Source organism: Rhinopithecus roxellana, chromosome 10 (genome assembly GCF_007565055.1).
Source record: "Rhinopithecus roxellana isolate Shanxi Qingling chromosome 10, ASM756505v1, whole genome shotgun sequence".
Taxonomy (NCBI): Eukaryota; Metazoa; Chordata; class Mammalia; order Primates; family Cercopithecidae; genus Rhinopithecus; species Rhinopithecus roxellana.
The window spans coordinates 125,792,113-125,811,001 of record NC_044558.1 but is presented as its reverse complement, the minus strand read 5'-3'; the positions used below and the strand labels follow the sequence as shown (position 1 = coordinate 125,811,001).

Below are 18,889 nucleotides of genomic sequence, written 5' to 3'. Positions count from 1 at the left end.
AGTTTTCTGTAAAAGAAAGACTGGAATCCAGATTTTCTAACTCTCAGCCAAATGTATTTCCCCGAGACTCATACTAACTTAACGAAATACTGGATGCAGAACTTGGTTGTAATTTCATCATCTCATAATCTTTAGGTTGAAAGATTCTGCTCTAAATTTAGCTGACTATTCAATTAAATTGATAGTCTTAAAGGTTTTGTCTTTACTACCTTAATAACTCTTATTTTATATATTGCATCACCAATTAAAATCATGCTGAGAGGCTTTTATGTATCTACACAATCTGAAATTATTTTGTAAAAATGAGATGGTTTAACTTTTGCATACTGTGGAATGATTTACATGCCACTCTTCCACTTATTTTTAAGATGAATTATGTTATGGATCCAGATCTTTACCTGGAAATCTGTGCCCCTATTGAATATTTGAAGATTTCCTTCAGATTCCAGTTGCCAAAATCTGTGTTCATAAAGGAACTATTCACCTCATCCCGAGAAGTATCAAGGATAGTCCCATCTGATAGATTTTCTTTTCCTCCTTCTACCACCATCACTCTTCTCTGCCCCATAGAACCTTGAAATCATGAATTTATATCCACAAAACTCTGACAATGGTCATACTTGAAAATTTTCATTAAGCCGAGGTGGTTTGGACCTGTCAAGAAATAGTTTGATGGAAAATGCATTTGTCCTCCTAAAGGAAGATCACTTATATCTACACTTAGGCTCCCTATAGGTCTATATAAAATGCAAGGTGTTTGAAACTGAGTTCATCATATTACCCTGTTGAAGACTGTCTATCCTTTCTCTGTGTTCATTCTTAAAACTGAAGATATTACTATGAACTCAGGAATTCAATTTTCTGTTTGTGTTTCCCTATATATTTCCTTCATATAGTTGCACCCCTTTCTGTTTAAAAAAAGTTTCTAAAATCTACCATTTAATTTTTTTTTTCTTAGTTTTTGGCCCTATGATCCTTAACTTAGACGACTAAAATATTTTTCTAATATTTTAGTCCAGGCTGGGTGCAGTGGCTCATGTCTGTAATCCCAACACTTTGGTATGCTGAGGCAGGAGGATTGCCTGAGGTCAGGAGTTCAAGACCAGCATGAGCAACATAGTGAGACTCCCATCTCTACAAAAATAAATAAATAAGAAAAAAATAACAGGGCGTGGTGGCATGCACTTGTGGTTCCAGCTACTTGAAAGGCTAAGTGACAGAATAATTGGAACCCAGGAGGTGGAGGCTGCAGTGAGCTATGGTTATTCCACTGCACTCCAGCCTGGGTGACAGAGTGAGCCCCTGTGTCAACAAAACATAATAAAACAACAACAACAACAACAAAAACAAGAAACAACAACCACCACCACCAATAACACACACACAAAAACCCAAAGCAAAACAAAAGCAAGTGTTCACATATCCGATCTTCTTGTTTTTTAAGGCATTTTCTACAACATTGCTAGAACTACTTTTTATGACTTACTGCCCAGATAATCATGTCCAAACTTGGTACACAATCTAGTATGTGTAGCCTTAGGTAGTATATGTACCTTAGGTAGAGAAGACTTTTCACTTTTTTTCACTTTTTTCACTTTTCACTTTTTTACCACTGTTTCCCACTTTTTTACCACTGTTTTCCACTTTTTTACCACTGTTCCTCACATAATTTATTCCTTAATCTTAACTAACTTGCCATATTTTAAAACTGCCAACTCTTTTCTGAATCTGTGTGTTTGCATTGTGCTTTCCTTTATGACTGGATAATCCTTCCCACTGAAACTCGTTAGTGAGAATTTATTCATTCTATAAAGGGCATTCAAATGTCATGTCCTCTGGGTGTCTGTCCCCAGACTTTTTACATTTCTTTACTTTCCCTCAGAAATATTCATTGCAATTCTCGCTGTCTTAGTGTCCCTACAATGGCTATCCTATCTGTCACATTACGTCAGTGTGAGATGTGAAAGTCTGTCTCTCCAGCTGGATTTTGCATTCCTTGAATTCCTGGCTTAGTATTACGTATTCGCTCATTTTTGTAACAGTGTTTACCACAATATTTGGAGCATAGTAGTCATATATGAAACATGAATCAAATGTGATTGAATTGAACCTCCAGCATTTTGCTATATTTCTCCATTAGTAGAATATGTTTACCGGGTTTGTGATGAGTCTCTCCTCTTTATTCATGGATATACTTATCCTTTTGTTCTTTTAAAACAGAACAAGTACTAATTGATAAGATATCATGTGTGGAGTGTGTATGATGTTGTGCCAAGACCTAATCTGAATAAGCATTCTTTTTTTTTTTTGAGACGGAGTCTTGCTCTGTCGCCCGGGCTGGAGTGCAGTGGCCGGATCTCAGCTCACTGCAAGCTCCGCCTCCCGGGTTTAGGCCATTCTCCTGCCTCAGCCTCCGGAGTAGCTGGGACTACAGGCGCCCGCCACCTCGCCCGGCTAGTTTTTTGTATTTTTTTTAGTAGAGACGGGGTTTCACCGTGTTAGCCAGGATGGTCTCGATCTCCTGACCTCGTGATCCGCCCGTCTCGGCCTCCCAAAGTGCTGGGATTACAGGCTTGAGCCACCGCGCCCGGCCAATAAGCATTCTGTTTTAACACGTCCACAGACCAGAAGTGGATCTTTAGGTGTCATCTGGTCGAATCTTCCTCCGCAAGAATGTGATGCCATATTTTTATTAGCATTAATTTTTCCTTTCCATGTTAAATAATTTTCTACACATCTTTCTCCACTCTATGTCCCAAACCCCTCACCACAAGCCTGGAAACTTAAGAGCTGGGAGACTCTACTAACGTCTTCCAGAGGAGTGATGTCAGCTAAGGAAATCCTTTTCTCAAAGCACATTTGACAATATCTGGAGATACTCTTTGATTGCCAGAACTGAGAAAGTCCCTCAGGCATCTAGTGGAAAGAAGCCAGGGATGATGCTAAACATCCTGAAATACACAGAACAGCCCCCACAACGAAGAATTTTCTTGTCCAAAATGTCAATACTGGTAAGGCTGAAAATCTCTGTTCTAGAGGATGCTGCCCAGAGAATATTTTCTAATTTTTCCTATACAGATGAAAAGTTCATATTCCATGCATTTCTCTATATGAGACTGTGCATGCCTCACATTTCCAACCAATCTGATGAACTACAATTAGGAACCCATAAGGATCTGTCAGCACTAAGGACGAAAGCCTGAAGTAATTTATCACCTTTCTTTTATGATCACAAATCACACAGAGTGGAGAGACTTTAAGAAAAAAAAGGATAATTAGTTTGCAGTTTTTTTTCCTGCTACTCAGTTAATTGCTAGTCATTTTAGAAACATATAACAGAAGAGATTTTAAAGAAATATGACACAAAGCAGAGGCAGGTGTGAGTAGGATACCAAGTTAATAATACATACCAATGACTGTTTTTAGACAATAGAAAATGAATGCCCATAGTGAGCATACTAATGGCAACACTCCATAGTTCTCCAACATGACCTTGTTGGATGAAGCGTGGTTTGAAACTGCCATTATACAAGCTGGGAGAAAAGTGCTTTGAGAGTACTATACATAAAATAAAAGCAGTAGAGGTTTCACAAATCCCAGAAGGCTGGAGGTAGAGGAGACTACTTAAAATGTGTGATCCTGGAAGAAATTGTTTCTATAATTGACAGCAAACTACTTATCAACCAATACTTGCCATGTGTACTTTAATCTTGTAGCCTGTCGCTTACCTGCAGGGTCACTGGGGATGGCTGACTTACATCCCATACTCCTGGTGCTATGATTTCTATGGGAGGCTCACTCTGTAATGTCATGCTGAATAGCATAGACCCAAGAATGGATTTTCTGCAAAAGACAACACATACAGACAGACAGGAGTCACTTCATGAGGGAAGTTATAATTATCTGTAAATGTTTTCTTTTGGAATATAAACATAATCCACTCTTAGAGGGTCTTTATTCAGTTGCTAGAAAAGAAATGAGATAGTCCACCAGCCCAGACACTGATTAACAGTTCATTTCTGATATACCACATGCTTGGCTATTTTCATAAATGCCTACATTTATTTTCCACATGAGAAAATTATTTACCCACAGTGGTTTCTAATGGGTAGCATTTATTTTTAATTGCCATCAATGGTGATTATAAGGTGGGACTAAGAATTTCAGATTTATATTATTGGAGTTACAACTGCCTTAAATCAATACAGATGTCAACTCTTCAGAACATATTTTGCTCCATGGAGTGACTAAATCCCCTGGGAATCTTTAAAGATGTAAGTTCTAAATTTATAGAAAAAAAGATTTAAATTAGCATAGCATATGCTCTGCAGAATAAAAATAGTTGCAGGGCTTCACGGAGGAAACGCTTCCTTACGCATAAATAGAAAGATTATTCATATTCTAAATGTTTAAAAATCAGTGGTAAATTACCATAGTAAATGAGAGCGCATACAGGGAAGGCTTTAAACAGGGAAGAGTTCGTGGTTGGTTTTAACAGCTTCAGTAACATCCAAATCCATAGATCCTTATGTGAATTAAAAAAGAAGTTGTACCTGGCTGTGTATATGAATCAGAATATCAGTAAAATGTTCCAATGATCATGGAAAACAGTCTTGGATTTTAATATGCCAAATTGAAAGTGCAAAACTGAAAGTCAACAAAATTAAATTTAAGTTTATAAAGAACTTTAATGCCTCAAGTGAGCTTTTCTAAAAGCAATATACAATTCCATCTTGCTATTTAACAGATCTTATGCAAAACATTCAACAAATAAAGCTTTCTTTAGACCTTTAGCTTTCTGAAGACTGCTTCTTTTATTTCTTTTATTATTTTCTCTATTTAAAGATATTGTCAGCACATATCTGCCTAGAGGAGTATAATGTGCTTTATTAAAATATGGGCAGATGTTTTATATGACTTAAGAATATTCTTCTAGCAGGATGAATTTTGAGTCTTCTTTGTTTCTTTGTTCCATCCCTCCCTTACCTGAAAAAAATCTGTCTTAGTATAACAGTATCGGGGGTCCAGTATTAGTAAGATATGGATTAGTTTAATAGAGGTAAAGATTAGAAAATTATTATTGTAGTTTTCACCTTTGCCTTTCAGAGCATATGACCTTCACTCCAAATGGCCAAAGCCCCAACTGCCTGGGAAAAGTTTTGCATTAGTGTTAGGCAGAATGCAAGAGGAGGAAGAAGCTTGTCCAACACGAAACTTGGAGGTCATATTGTTCTCCACAGCATTTACAGAAAATGTTTCTGTGCATGGGAAAGAGTCAACAGAGGTGAGGAAGGAGGAGGATGTGCCATATTGGACAAGAGAACATGACAAAAGAAAAGCCCATCACTTCCTGGGAGTTTGGGAGGATGAGTAGTAGAAGGCAGAGAAAGAAGTAGTCGAGTAAGCATGGCGGACACAGGTGTCCCAGTTTGCCTCTCCTCTGCTTTGGCAAGCAGGTGGGGAGAAGTGTGAGATCAGTGAGCAAAACATAATGCTGAAGGCAGAGGAGCTCCTCTTCTCACTCCCTGTTTCAGATCCTGGAAGGCAATCACCTCTTGAGTGGTTCTGCACTGCTTGTGGCATGGCCATTAAACTTGGTGTCCGTGATTAATAAGCAGGAGGAACTCATGAGTTTAGCTTTTCTGGGCCTTCTTTGCTTTCTGTGTAGTTGAGATGGGATCTGGAAATATCTAAAGATTTTCAGGAGGGAGAGTTTCCAGAGTTTCCCTGGTGGGAATAAGGGCTTCTGTAATAAGGGCATCTGATAGTACCATCCAACCTGGGGCCAACTGGGAGTCGTTGGCAAACCTCAGGAGGGTCTATGGTGCCTGTGAGAGCCTGAGTCACCCAGGGCTTTCCAGGAAACCCTGGCCAAGCTGGGGGAGCCCCAGTCATGAGCTGGAGACTTCAGCTATAACAAGCATCCGTCAGCTTAAAAAGGGACTTTCATTTGGATATCGGAAGTCACCAGGGCAAAGGATGTGTTTTTATGTTTTTTGTTTTCTCCTTTTCTTATACATCCTTTCCCCCTCTTAGGAAGAGAGCCAGGGTATAAGAAATTTATCTGAGTGACCCAGCATTTTTATCCAAAAGAGACTGCATATTTCTAAAAGGAATAGTTAAAGTTACTGAACTAATACTTAATCATAGATGAAACTTTGTTTCTTCTCATTAGTTACAGGGTGGGAGCTCATGAGGAAGTGTGTGATACATAAGTTGCATTATTTATTCACACCTAAGTGGTGGAATGTGTTATATTTGCATCCTTACTATATTTTTATGTCTTGGCTATGCTATACTCCAAAAATCTGAGTGATCTAAGCTGGACTTGAAAGAGGATGAGGGTTCTCAAGAATTTGATGGTAATTACTGTCCCTGGATGGAGTCTTGGATGTATTAACAGTCACCATGGCTTTAACCCCGAGGCACATGTGGCAGAGTGAAGTCAGAACATTTGACATAGGTGTGTGTATGGGGCAATGTATCAACAAATGCATGTCTGTTATCCCAGCTACTTCGGAGGCTGAGGCAGGAGAATTGCTTGATCCTGGGAGGCAGAGGTTGTGGTGAGCCGAGATCATGCCATTGCAGTCCAGCCTTGGCAATGAGAGTCAAATTCCATCTCAAAAAGGTTAATACAATATTTATCTTAAAGCCATATATATATATATAATATTTATAACTTAAAGTCATATATATATATAAATACATAATATTTAACTTAAAGTCATTCAAGGGGAAAAGGAAATAAATGTTTGGCGCTATTTTGGAGGTTCTTCATGTGTTTAATATTAGTTAATTTACTTTTTGATAACAAAATTTGACTAAAAATCTTTTTGGATATTAGTTAATTAGTTAATTTACTTTTTGACAGTAAAGTTTGCCTAAAAATATTTTTGTATATTACAAGCATAATGGAGGGAATACATTTCCATGGACTTCTTTAAATAGAGAATATAAGGAAGATGAAGAAAATGAGATGTGAAATTGAAATGTGAAAAGATACGTCTAAGTGTGTTGTTAGTTTTCAGAAAGAAGATGAAAATGAAAACTTGTATGACCGGGCAAATGGGGACCACTGGCCATTTTTTAAAGTATTACTCCTATGAAAACACTTACTATATTAGTTAAATTAAACATTTCAAAGGCAGGAGACACAAAAAGAGAGTTTCATATAATAGAAAGAACACCAGATTTTGTGTCAGGACATCTGGAGCCTGTCTTTATTACCTTCCCTTTATTACCTTTTTTGAGCTTTTTGGACAAAATCAATGGTCTTCAAAGTTTACATAGAGCTTTGAGGTTCTGCTGGTAGTTGAGGGTGAACTTCAGAAAGATGGGAAGATATCAGTTAGGCTGGGCTATAGGTTTGTAAATTCTCCTAACAAAACACATCCATGGAATCACTCTTATACTTTGAGACTTTGTAATATGATGCCATTAGAAGAAGGACTATACTGCTAAACATAGTATTTCAAAATACTTGTTCTGAAGTATCCTTAAGAATATTTTCAATTTAAATATATCATAGAAATTCACTGACTAGAAAAGCCAACACCAAATTTGTGACACCAGGAGAACAGATGGGCTGGTTTACCCTCTTTGGGCCCCATTTCCTCAAACAGTAAGGTAAGGTGTTTAAATAAAACAATTATCAATTTTAGCCATAGTATTCTATGTGCCCATTGCTGGCATCCTGGAGCCAAAGAATCTGTAGCTGGCAGGACCAAAAGACCTGATGTTATAAAATTCTTTGGGTGGCTGACTTTATTATGTCTGATAGGTTTCATGTGCAAGAGTAGAGCCCAGGCAAGACTGAGCTGGAATCCTGTTGTGTTAGGCTCTTCTTGTGTCACTAGAAATAAATTCCTGAGATTGAATAATTTATAAAGAAAAGCCTGATTCTGCAGGCTTTAAAGGAAGCAAGGTGCTGGCATCTGCTCAGCTTTTGGGGAGGCCTTAGGAAGCTCCCAATCATGGTGGAAGGCAAAGAGTGAGCAGGTGTCTCACATGGTGAGAGCAGGAGCAAGCTTTGAAGATGTGCCACACACTGCCAAACAGCCACATCTCGCAAGTACCCACTCACTATCTCAAGGACAGCCACAAGCCATGAAGGACCCATCTCCATTATCCAAACATCTCTCACCATGTCCTACCTCCAACACTGGAAACTGCAATTCAACACAAGATTTGGAGGAAACAACATCCAAACTATATTATTCTGTCCCTGGTTCCTCAAATCTCATGTCCTTCTCACATTCTAAAATAAAATCATGCCTTCTCAAAAGTCACCCAAAGTCTTAACTCATTTTAGCATTAACTAAAATGTCTGAAGTCCAAGTCCAAAGTCTCATCTGAAAATTAGTTCTTTCCACTTATGAGTCCATAAAATCAAAACAAGTTACTTACTTCCAAGATAAAATGGGGGTACAGAAATTGGGTAAACACTGTCATTCCAAAAGGGAGAAATTGGCCAAAAGAAAGGAGTTACAGGTCCCATGGAAGTCTGAAACCCAGCAGGGCAGTCATCAAATCTTAATGCTTCAAAATAACCCTTGACTCCATATCCTGCATCCCAAGCACACTGATACAATGGTGGGCTCCCAAGACCTTGGTCAGCTCTGCCTCTGTGGCTTTTCTATGCTGAGTTTGTAAGCTGCTGATGGCTCTACCATTTCAGAGTCTGGAGAACAGTGGCCCACTTCCCATATCTCCACTATGCCGTGCCCCAGTAAAGACTCTGTGAGGAATCCAACCCCATATTTCTCCTCTGTACTTTTTTATTAGAGGTTCTCTGTGAGGGATCTGCCCCTGTAGCGGGCTTTTGCCTGGGCACCCAGGCTTTCCAATATATTCTCTGAAATCTAGCTGGAGGTTGCCAAGCTTCCTTCACTCTTGTACTCTGTGTGCTTGCAGTCTTAACACGTTGTGGAAGCTGCCAAGGATTATAGCTTGCACCTTATAAAGTGGTGGCCCAAGCGGTACCTGGGCCCCTTTGATTTGAGGCTGGAGCCAGAGCAACCTGGGTGTGGGGAGCAGTGTCCTGATGCTGCACAGGGCAAGGTCCTGGGCCTAGCCCCAGAAACCATTCTTTCCTCCTAGGCCTCAGGTCTTGTGATGGGAGGTACTGCCTGGAATATCTCTGAAATGCCTTCAAGACATTTTTCACATTTTCTTGGCTATTAGCACCTGGCTCTTTTTCAGTCACACAAATATGTCTAACAAGTGGTTGCTACAAGTCCATTTCAACTTCTCTCCTGATAATGCTTTTTCTTTCTCTGCCACATGGTCAAGCAGCAGATTTTCCAAACTTTTATACTCTACTTCCCTTTTAAGTACAAATTCCAATTTTAAGTCATTTCTTCATTCCTGAATCTGAGATGAGGCTGTTAGAAGCAGCCAGGCCACACCTTGAATGGTTTACTGCTTAGAAATTTATCTTGTCAGATACCCTAAATCATCATTCTTAAGTTCAAACTTCCACAGATTCTTAGGGCATGAACACAATGCAACCAAATTCTTTGCTAAGGCATAACAAGAGTGACCTTTGCTTCAGCTCCCAATAAGTTCCTTACTGCCATTTGAGACCTTGTCAGCCTTTACAGAGTCTATATCATTATCAGCATTTTGGCCACAAGTATTTAACTAGTCTCTCAGAAATCCCAAACTTTCTCTCATCTTCATGTCTTCTGAGTGGTCCAAACTCTTTCAACCTCTGCCTGTTACCCAGTTCTAATACCACAACCACAGATATCTTTATAGCAATACCTACTCTGGTACCAATTTTCTGGGTTAGGCCATTCTTGCATTGCTGTAAGGAAATGCCTGAGACTGGGCAATTTAAAAAAGAGGTTTAATTGACTCACAGTTCTCCAGGCTTTACAGGAAGCATGGTGCTGGCATCTGCTGCACTTCTGGGGAGGCCTCCAGAAGCTTATAATCATGGTAGAAGGCAAAGGAGGAGCAGGTGTCTCACATGGTGAGATCAGATGGGAGGAGGTGCCGCATACTTCCAAACAACGAGATCTTGTGATTACCTAGTCAATATCTCGAGGACAGGACCAAGTCATGAGATCTGCTCCTATGACCAAAACACCTACCACAAGGACCCACCTCCAACACTGAGGACCATAATTCAATATGAGATTTAGAGGGGACAATGTCTAAATTATATCCCTCTTGTAGGGTAGTGAAGTGTTTACAGAGTGTTCATGGAGTAAGGCACGGCACCTAAGAGCAGGAAGGGAGGTGGCTTAAGGTAGTTAAACCTCAGACCTGCATTCTAGTTCTTGTTCTATTCTAAGTAGTCTGGTGACCAACTGCCAGTTTTTAAATCTTCCTTCATCATAGAGTTCTTCATCTGTAAATGACATATTTGGACTAACTGACGGTCTTCTGGAAAGGAGAGAAAAGCAATAAGAAATTCTCATCCACAGTTTTTTTTTTGTTGTTGTTGTTATGATTTTGAAGATATAACTGAAACGATTTGATACAGTAGAGTCAGGGTTGGCTACTCAGGAAATTTTCTAACTAATCTAATTGTTTTGAGATTAAGATTATTTTAGACCTTTTTTGAACTTATGAAAAACATCCTAATTTTTCAAGGTTTTAAACTCACCTTGGGAGCTTTGAAAATACTGGTGCTCAGGCCAGGCACAGACCAATTAAATTAGAATCTTTGGGCATGCTTGGGCTTTGGGTTTATTTTTAAATCTCCTCAGAAAATTCTATTGTTTAATTGGGTTGAGAATCTCTGTGCTGAAGTAGCTTACCACAGTTTAGAAATGCTAAGTAACTATGATACTATTAATTTCGAACTTGGATAGGGGAGGAAGCTCATGGAAATTGCTGAGGTGAGGATAACACTTTCTCACTACATTGTGGCGACATTACAAATGTAGATGCAGTGGAAGCCTTTTCTGCAAAACACAGGATTATAAAACTTCTGTGGGCCAAATTTACCTTTGGATTTGAGACTTTTAAAAATAGAATTGAAGACAAGTTTGCATGCTTGAAACTGTAGAGGTTTATTTTTATTTTCAGACTTTGTTGATGCAGCCCTAACTGATTTATCTGAGTTTAATCACCTTTGGTTTTTCTGAAATCCACTTTGGAAACCACAAAGAGATAGGAAACCTTTAATTCTGCGTCTTTTCAGTTGATACATGTGTTGGAAAAAATAATGACGTAAGCACTCATTATAGTTCCACATGGCTAGCTATGGGCAATTTGAACTGTAATAAAAGACAGATTCAATACCAAATGTTTATGAGCAGGGATTACCCCATCAAAAGAAATGAAACTAAGTCACCAATTTGCTGTGATCTGGAAATATCTGCATCAAATAAATTGAGTTAGAATCTTTGTAACTTGAAGCAATGAGCAAAGTGGAGTCTTTGCAGCCTCCCAATTGCCCCATGTGACGTATTTCTGGTTTCTTAAAAATATCTGTATTTCCTTAAATTGCCTACTACAGGAGAAAAGCAGATTTTCCGATTTTCAGGAGAAACAGGGCATTTTTGAAAAATATTTAGAAATTCTTATTGAGTAATTGTTGAAGTGAGTTGTGTTTTTTGATGTCTCATTATCTAAAATTTTGACATATCCCCTTAAAACAAATGCCACCTAGGATCAGTCCCAGATGCCATCTCTCACAAATGTTCATCTTCTATGACCACTCACCTATAACATGCTTACCAATGGTAAGTGACATTTGACAAAACAACATGGAAGTGGTATTTTTACTATCATAACCATCTGGAAAAATGCCTTGAAGATTAGTTTTAAAGACAAAAATATTCCTAAATTCTTGTATGTTTAGTGTTTATTGATTGCTATGTGCAAGTAGTGTGTTACATGATGTGAGAGTAAAATGGACTTAACCTTTTTTTGTTTTTTCAGTGACTAGCTAGAAATATTCTACAAAAAATGGTAGATCTTACAAATACTGCAGGTGAAACTTTAAGGAAACTCACTCAAGAGAAGGAAGGACACTTGTATAGCTGTTCCTAGTGAGAAAGAAAATAAAGTTCTTAGCATACAAATCATATCTTTGAGATGTCTGCTAACAGCAGTAGGTATTGCTTTTAGGGATAAACTGTTTCTTATAGACCTTGAAATCTTATTTCATTCTTTATCTCCTCTATAGGGACTGTTTTTTTCCCTCAATTCAATTTAGTAAACAAACCTGTACTGATTGCTTATTTATATGAGGTGCTACGTTAGATGCTAGATATGACAAAGATAAATACATTCCCTGTCCTCAAGGAACAATGGTATAGAAATGGGCTAAAGCATGAAAACAAATAACAGAGTAACACACACACACACACACACACACACACACACAGAGAGAGCTTACATCAGAATTAATCCAACAAAGAAGTTTTGAAACATCTATTATGGTTGCTGATAATAATTTTTTATATTGATTAGGTCTGGGAAATAAAAATTAATAACTTTAAAAAAATTTGTATCACCATATCTTTCTAGAACCGCAGAGGGAAAAACATGTTATAAAAATATTAACATTACAATATATGTGCTGATTTTTTGAAAGTCCTGAATTTTATCATTTGATTCTGAAGCAAGACTAGCCATGTGAAAAATGGCTGATTTTTAAAAAATATTTTTTCCTTAATACCATAGAACATCATGTAATTGATTTCATCAAGTATTCTGAATATTAATATTTTCCAAGATTTATGGTTAAATCAATGCTTCATTTTGCAATGATCGTTAGTTCTGAGAGAATATCTGAACTTATAATTGAACTAGCTTTCTGAAAAATATCACCTTAAAGTTACTAAATATTTCTTCTTGACAAGAAAAGGTCAGTAAGCCAGTTACCTTGTATAATTTTACTTTAGCTGGAATTCCATGACTTACATTCTTTCTAAATGACAGTATTAATCCAAATCATTTTGAATTACTAATTCCAAAGAAATCAGTTGGTCAGAAAAGAAAAAGTAATTGAGACTGGTCATGCCAATACCTTTTCATTATAAATGACCCCGCTGACAAGTTCAGCGTGAGTCCTGTTTTGAAAGCCATTTCTACAATTTTACTTTTCAATTCTGCTTTCAGCAGTCATGATTTATATTGAACTATGTCCATTTTAGAATAAAATGTCTTGATTTCCTCATTGTGCCATATACTCCAAAATATTTACTTCTAAGAATGTTTTATTGAAATGATAGGCTTATTACTCACAATTGATACACTTACTCTTTTGGAAACAGTGGAAGACAAGTCCACGCCAGTAAATTTGCATTGTTGGTTGCACAGGCAATCCCAAACAGTTTTACAGTGAGCATGGATTCCCTTGGAAGTGACTTTATTTCAAGGGGAAAATTGATCCTAAGAACAAAAGAAAGAAGTAGCATTACCTACCCAATTGTACTGATATTTTAATGAAAATGTTCTTATAATGTACTGGTCTGGAACAAAGATATTTAACTATTTGAATTGAGGCTGCCTTTTGAAATTTTTTGTTTAATCTTGTAAAAATGAAAATTCAACAGAAATATGTAGAATAGTGAGCTTTTGTTAACTGATGAAACTTATTCCTGATCATGTTGACATGTAAGTATATTTTTAAAAGTTACAATAACTTGAACATTTATTCTTAATCTGTTGCAAGCACAGATGAAAAACAGACTTAGAAAGACACTGTGTTAGGGAGTTGGAGGTGGCAGGAAATAACTCAAAATGATTCTGAAAGATTAAGTTAGCTATAATGAGGTGGAGATTTGGAAAAGAATATTCCAGAAAGAGGAGAAAGCACAGACAGGGGCATATATGGATGAACGACTAGGTGTGTCTGAAAAATGGCGAACGGTTCATTGTGGCTAGAACAAAAGATGAAGTCAAGGTGATAGGGGAAATTATGGAGAATGTAATTAGAAAGACAAGTGGTTGCCAGAATGCTTAAGAGCTCTATATGCCAGGCAAAAGAATTTGAACTTTTCCCTAAAGTCAAAAAGAAATATTTGAAAGAGCCAAAGTATAGAGAGTTTTTTGCCATTTTAAATGTGGACCATTCTGGATCATGATGAGGTCCTAGGAATTTGTGGGATGGTCACTGAAATGTAACACATATACAATCTCTGGATATGATAAGGTCAAGACTCTCTGAACTCAGATACTGGATGGATCATAGATACTAGCAAATAAAATTGGCTAAGGATAGACACAGAATTTTTGACAGTGAGAAAAACTCAAGTTTGGGTTGAAGGCATCAATATACATAAGGAAGTGTCCAGAAGGTCATAAATACTACTATGAAACTGGGTGAGGTATACATAGGTGGCATGATTGTTTGAGAAGGGGCTTTTGACAGAAAGTTGAGATTGTGATCTGACATCCCTAATAGGGGCAAGGAGACATGTACCTTTCATTCTTTGCTGGAGTCATCTGAATTGTATAGAATTATATGATCAGGAGATGAAAGAAATTTGTTTCTTTCAATTTTCTCAGGAGATCAAGAGATGAAAGAAATGTTTTTCTTCTAGGAGCTGAGATGGGGAGATACGTTTACTAGTAGGTGAGAATGCTAAAGAGGAATGAGAAAATTGGAAAAAAGTTTGGCAGACAGGGCCAGAGTCATGGGAGATAAATCACTGATGAATGGGAATGATAAAGAGGAAAGACTTGAAGAGTGACTGAGCAGCTTTATGGAATGATACCTGATGGCCATGAGGTGTGAGGGAAATACACAGAATCTACTGGCCTTGTCATTCTTGGTTGAACTTTGATGTTAAATTGTTTGAGCAGTAGGTGATTATTAGAGTACCAATGATGACCAAAGCCTATTGTCCAACTGAAAGGTGCTGACTGAGGTTCACCCAGCTGAGGCCACAGATAATATTAAGCATCTTCTCACACTAGGAATTGGCTTTCTAATCTGGAGACTAGGGAGCAGTTTTTAGCCTGGGTTTCAAATCAAACATTGATGACTCCTTTTTTTCAGTGCCTGTACAGCATCCAACCTTGGGATAAGAAGAAGTTAAGTCAATGATCATAATTGAATTTGAGGAAGTACATCTCTCTCTCCTTCTCATGGTGTCCACTGAGATAATCAAATCCAGATCCAGTGTGGTCATAGAGCAGCGAGCAGGATGAAAGACAGAAGAGCTACTTTAGAAGTAAAAAGCATAACTAATGTCTGACTGTTGGCATACCAGTGAAATAAGACAATAAAGAATTAAAGATGAATTCTAGTTTCTAGATTACAACAGATATTTTGTTTTTTTTTATTTTTATATTTCTATTTCCAGAATTTCTTTTTTTAGCTTTTATTTTAGGTTGGGGGTACCTATGAAGTTTTGTTACATAGGTAAACACATGCCATGGTGTTTGTTGTACATATTATTCCATCATCCAAGCATTAAACCCAGTATTCAATAGCTATCTTTTCTGCTCCTCTCCCTCTTCCCACCATCCCCCCTCAAGTAGATCCCAGTGTCTGTTCTTTCCTTCTGTGTGTTCATAAGTTCTTTTTTTTTATTATTATTATACTTTAAGTTCTAGGGTACATGTGCACAACGTGTAGGTTTGTTACATATGTATACACGTGCCATGTTGGTGTGCTGCACCCATTAACTCGTCATTTACATTAGGTATATCCCCTAATGCTATCCCTCCCCCTGCCCCCCACCCTATGACAGGCCCCAGTGTGTGATGTTCCCCACCCTGTGTCCAAGTGTTCTCATTGTTCAGTTCCCACCTATGAGTGAGAACAGGCGGTGTTTGGTTTTTTGTCCTTGCGATAGTTTGCTCAGAATGATGGTTTACAGCTTCATGCATGTCCCTATAAAGGACATGAACTCATCCTTTTTAATGACTGCATAGTATTCCATGGTGTATATGTGCCACATTTTCTTTTTTTTTTCTGCAATAGAAATGCATTTTTATTCCATATTTAAAAAATATAGACTTTCTAGCAACTTATAAGTTTCTATTATAATAATAAACTGATACTTTGAGCCAAGAAAACGATATAACCAAAAATTAATTTGTACCCTTTGTTTAGGGGTGTTTTGCATGTATGCATAATTTTGCTTTTATAAAAGATGATTGTTACAATCAGGTATACAACTACTTGGTTATGCCTAAGTTCTGTCTCTTAAAATGCGTTCTTTTAGAGAATTCATTTAATCATCTTGTTCTTCAATTTTCTCTGAACAGTGGTAGAAGTACAATTTGATGGACAGAACAAACAAAATTGTTTTCCATCACACCCAGATCATACTGATATCTACAGTACAGTCCTGGCTACAAGGGAGCTCAACTCTAACTCGTGACGTGGGCCTGGTTTAGAAAGTAACGATGAGTTGGTAACTAACGATAGTGCTAGTTGTTATCAAAAATTAACAACGTTAGGTATTTTTGTTTTGAGTTTTTGCAGTTTAGGTGCATCCAAAATTTCTTCATAGTCTGCACTCATTCCCTTTGCCCAGCGACCAACTGTGACCATTCACTCTGAATTCTGACTTTCAGGGCAATCTTTCTTTAAATGTTCCACAGAGTCACAAAGCTTGCAGCTGCCACCATCAGCATAGAGTCCTTTGGGATTATTTGGACAAGATCTAAACAGGTGCCCCATTTCTCCACAAACAAAACATTTTGCAAAAGGAAATTCGCCAAGAGCCGGGTCTACCTTAGCCTTACACTTGGTTATTTCGTGCTCTGTGGACCCACACCTGTAACATATCCCAGTGCCCATGTCTTGATTTTCAAGGGCGGCAGGGCAATCTGCAATTCCATGACCAGGTTTTCTACAATGGAAACACACCATTGCACTTTTCTTTGCCGCTTGTCTTTTCGATCTTCTTCCTTCCCGTCGACTGTCTTTCTTTAAAACAACTGCAATTTCTTCCCTTACTTCCTCACTGTCTGTTGCTACAATTTGCCCATTGTGCACCATCTGTGAATTCTGTCTTAGGTATTCTATGAATCCATTCACATCTTCATTTAAGTACTCCTTTTTCTTTTTGTTCTTTTATGTTTTGCTTGGGGTGCATCCTTTTTGAGGGATAGCCTATTAGCTTCACGTTGTTTACGCTTTGGTAGGTTTTGGCTTGTTCCCTCAAAGGATCCCTTCTTCATGTCCTCCCATGATGTTGCAGGCAAGGGTCTCTTGTTACACGTGGTACTAACTCGGGCCCACCTGGTCATAATTTCATCAGAGGTACCTCACCGCGCTGCGGCGCAGCTTCTTACCGCGCACGAATCCCCCAGAGCAGTCGAGTTCCACATTTTCTTAATCCAGTCTATCATTGATGGATATTTGGGTTAGTTCCAAGTCTTTGCTATTGTGAATAGTGCCTCAACAAACATACGTGTGCATGTGTCTTTATAGCAGCATGATTTATAATCCTTTGGGTATATACCCGGCAATTGGATGGCTGGGTCAAATGGTATTTCTAGTTTTAGATCCTTGAGGAATCGCCACACTGTCTTCCACAATGGTTGAACTAGTTTACAGTCCCACCAACAGTGTACAAGTGCTCCTATTTCTCCACATCCTCTCCAGCACCTACAACAGATATTTTTAACTGATAGGGAACATAGAAAAAAGAGGAAATTGGGATGGGAATAATTAGTACAGTTTAGGGTATGATGTTATTGAGTTAATGATAATTGTGAGATGCCAATACATAAACTGTCTGTGGAGACGATGGGTCCAAGTTTAGATTTGGATATGTCTACGCTCAAAAAATGACCTTATTGACTAAGATGCATTTAATCTTTCCAAGTAATGCATTTAACCTTTCTAAGTCTTACTTTTCCTTTTTCACAAAATGGAACTGCTATTATATAACACAATATATGGCAAATTGTAGGTTGTATACCAGCATTATATTCATTTATTCAATCAGTGTTATAATAATTTATATCAGCCATTGTGCATTTAGTACACTAGTTTGTAAAAAACACATTCCTTGTAGACAGATGAAATGTAAGTTGATATGATTTGGCTTTGTGTCCCCACCCAAATCTCATCTTGAATTGTAATCTCCAGGTGTTGAGAGAGGGACCTGGGGGGAGGTGATTGGATCACAGGAGCGGTTTCCCCCATGTTGTTCTCATGATAGCCAGTGAGCTCTTAGAGATCTGATGGTTTTCTTAGTGGCAGTTTCTCCTGCTCTCTCTCTTTTCTTGCCACCTGGTGAAGAAGGTACTTTCTTCTCCTATCCCTTCTGCCATGATTTTAAGTTTCCTGAGGCCTCCCCAGCCATGCGTAACTGTGAGTCAAGTAAACATCTGTCCTTTATAAATTATTCACTCTCAGCCAGGGGCGGTGGCTCATGTCTGTAATCCCAGCACTCCGACCAAGACAGGCAGATCACTTGAGGTCGGGAGTTCGAGACCAGCCTGACCAACATAGAGAAACCCTGTCTCTACTAAAAATACAAAATTACCGAGGCATGGTGGCGCATGCCTGTAATCCCAGCTACTCGGGAGGCTGAGGCAGGAGAGTTGCTTGAACCTGTGAGGCAGAGGTTGCAGTGAGCTGAGATCACGCCATTGCAGTCTAGCCTGGGCAACAAGAGTGAAATTCCATCTCAAAAAAAAAAAAAAAAAAAAAAATTACCCAGTCTTTTCTAGTATCTTTATGACAGAGTGAGAACTGACAAATACATAAGTCTATCCAGACTTAATGGAGAAAAATAAAAGATTAGAGTGAGAAGAATCTTCTATTGTTAAGATTGTCAAATTTTAGATTAAAATATTAAATTGGATACCTACATGTTTAGGTATCCAAAACTAAAAGTGCTCTCTTTCTTTTCTTTCAAATTCTTTTATACTTGTCATATTCATTTAAGGTAATATGGACATATTTCTCAGCTTAAAAGAAGCTCTGAAACTTGACATAAAACGCTGA

At 38.1% G+C, this 18,889-nt stretch overlaps 1 protein-coding gene and 1 pseudogene across 3 annotated transcripts in view; both read right to left on the bottom strand.

The window, feature by feature from the left end:
- The window catches only part of PIK3C2G (phosphatidylinositol-4-phosphate 3-kinase catalytic subunit type 2 gamma), a 403,430-nt gene that overhangs the window by 282,532 nt on the left and 102,009 nt on the right, over nt 1-18,889 (bottom strand). For all 3 annotated transcript variants that reach the window (XM_030939123.1, XM_030939124.1, XM_030939125.1), the window contains 2 exons: nt 13,228-13,359; nt 3,729-3,843 (listed from right to left, as the gene is read on the bottom strand). In XM_030939123.1, coding sequence (XP_030794983.1) covers nt 3,729-3,843; nt 13,228-13,359 — 247 coding nt within the window. The remainder of the gene's footprint in view (nt 1-3,728; nt 3,844-13,227; nt 13,360-18,889) is intronic.
- On the bottom strand, nt 16,364-17,178 carry LOC104665384 (annotated as a pseudogene).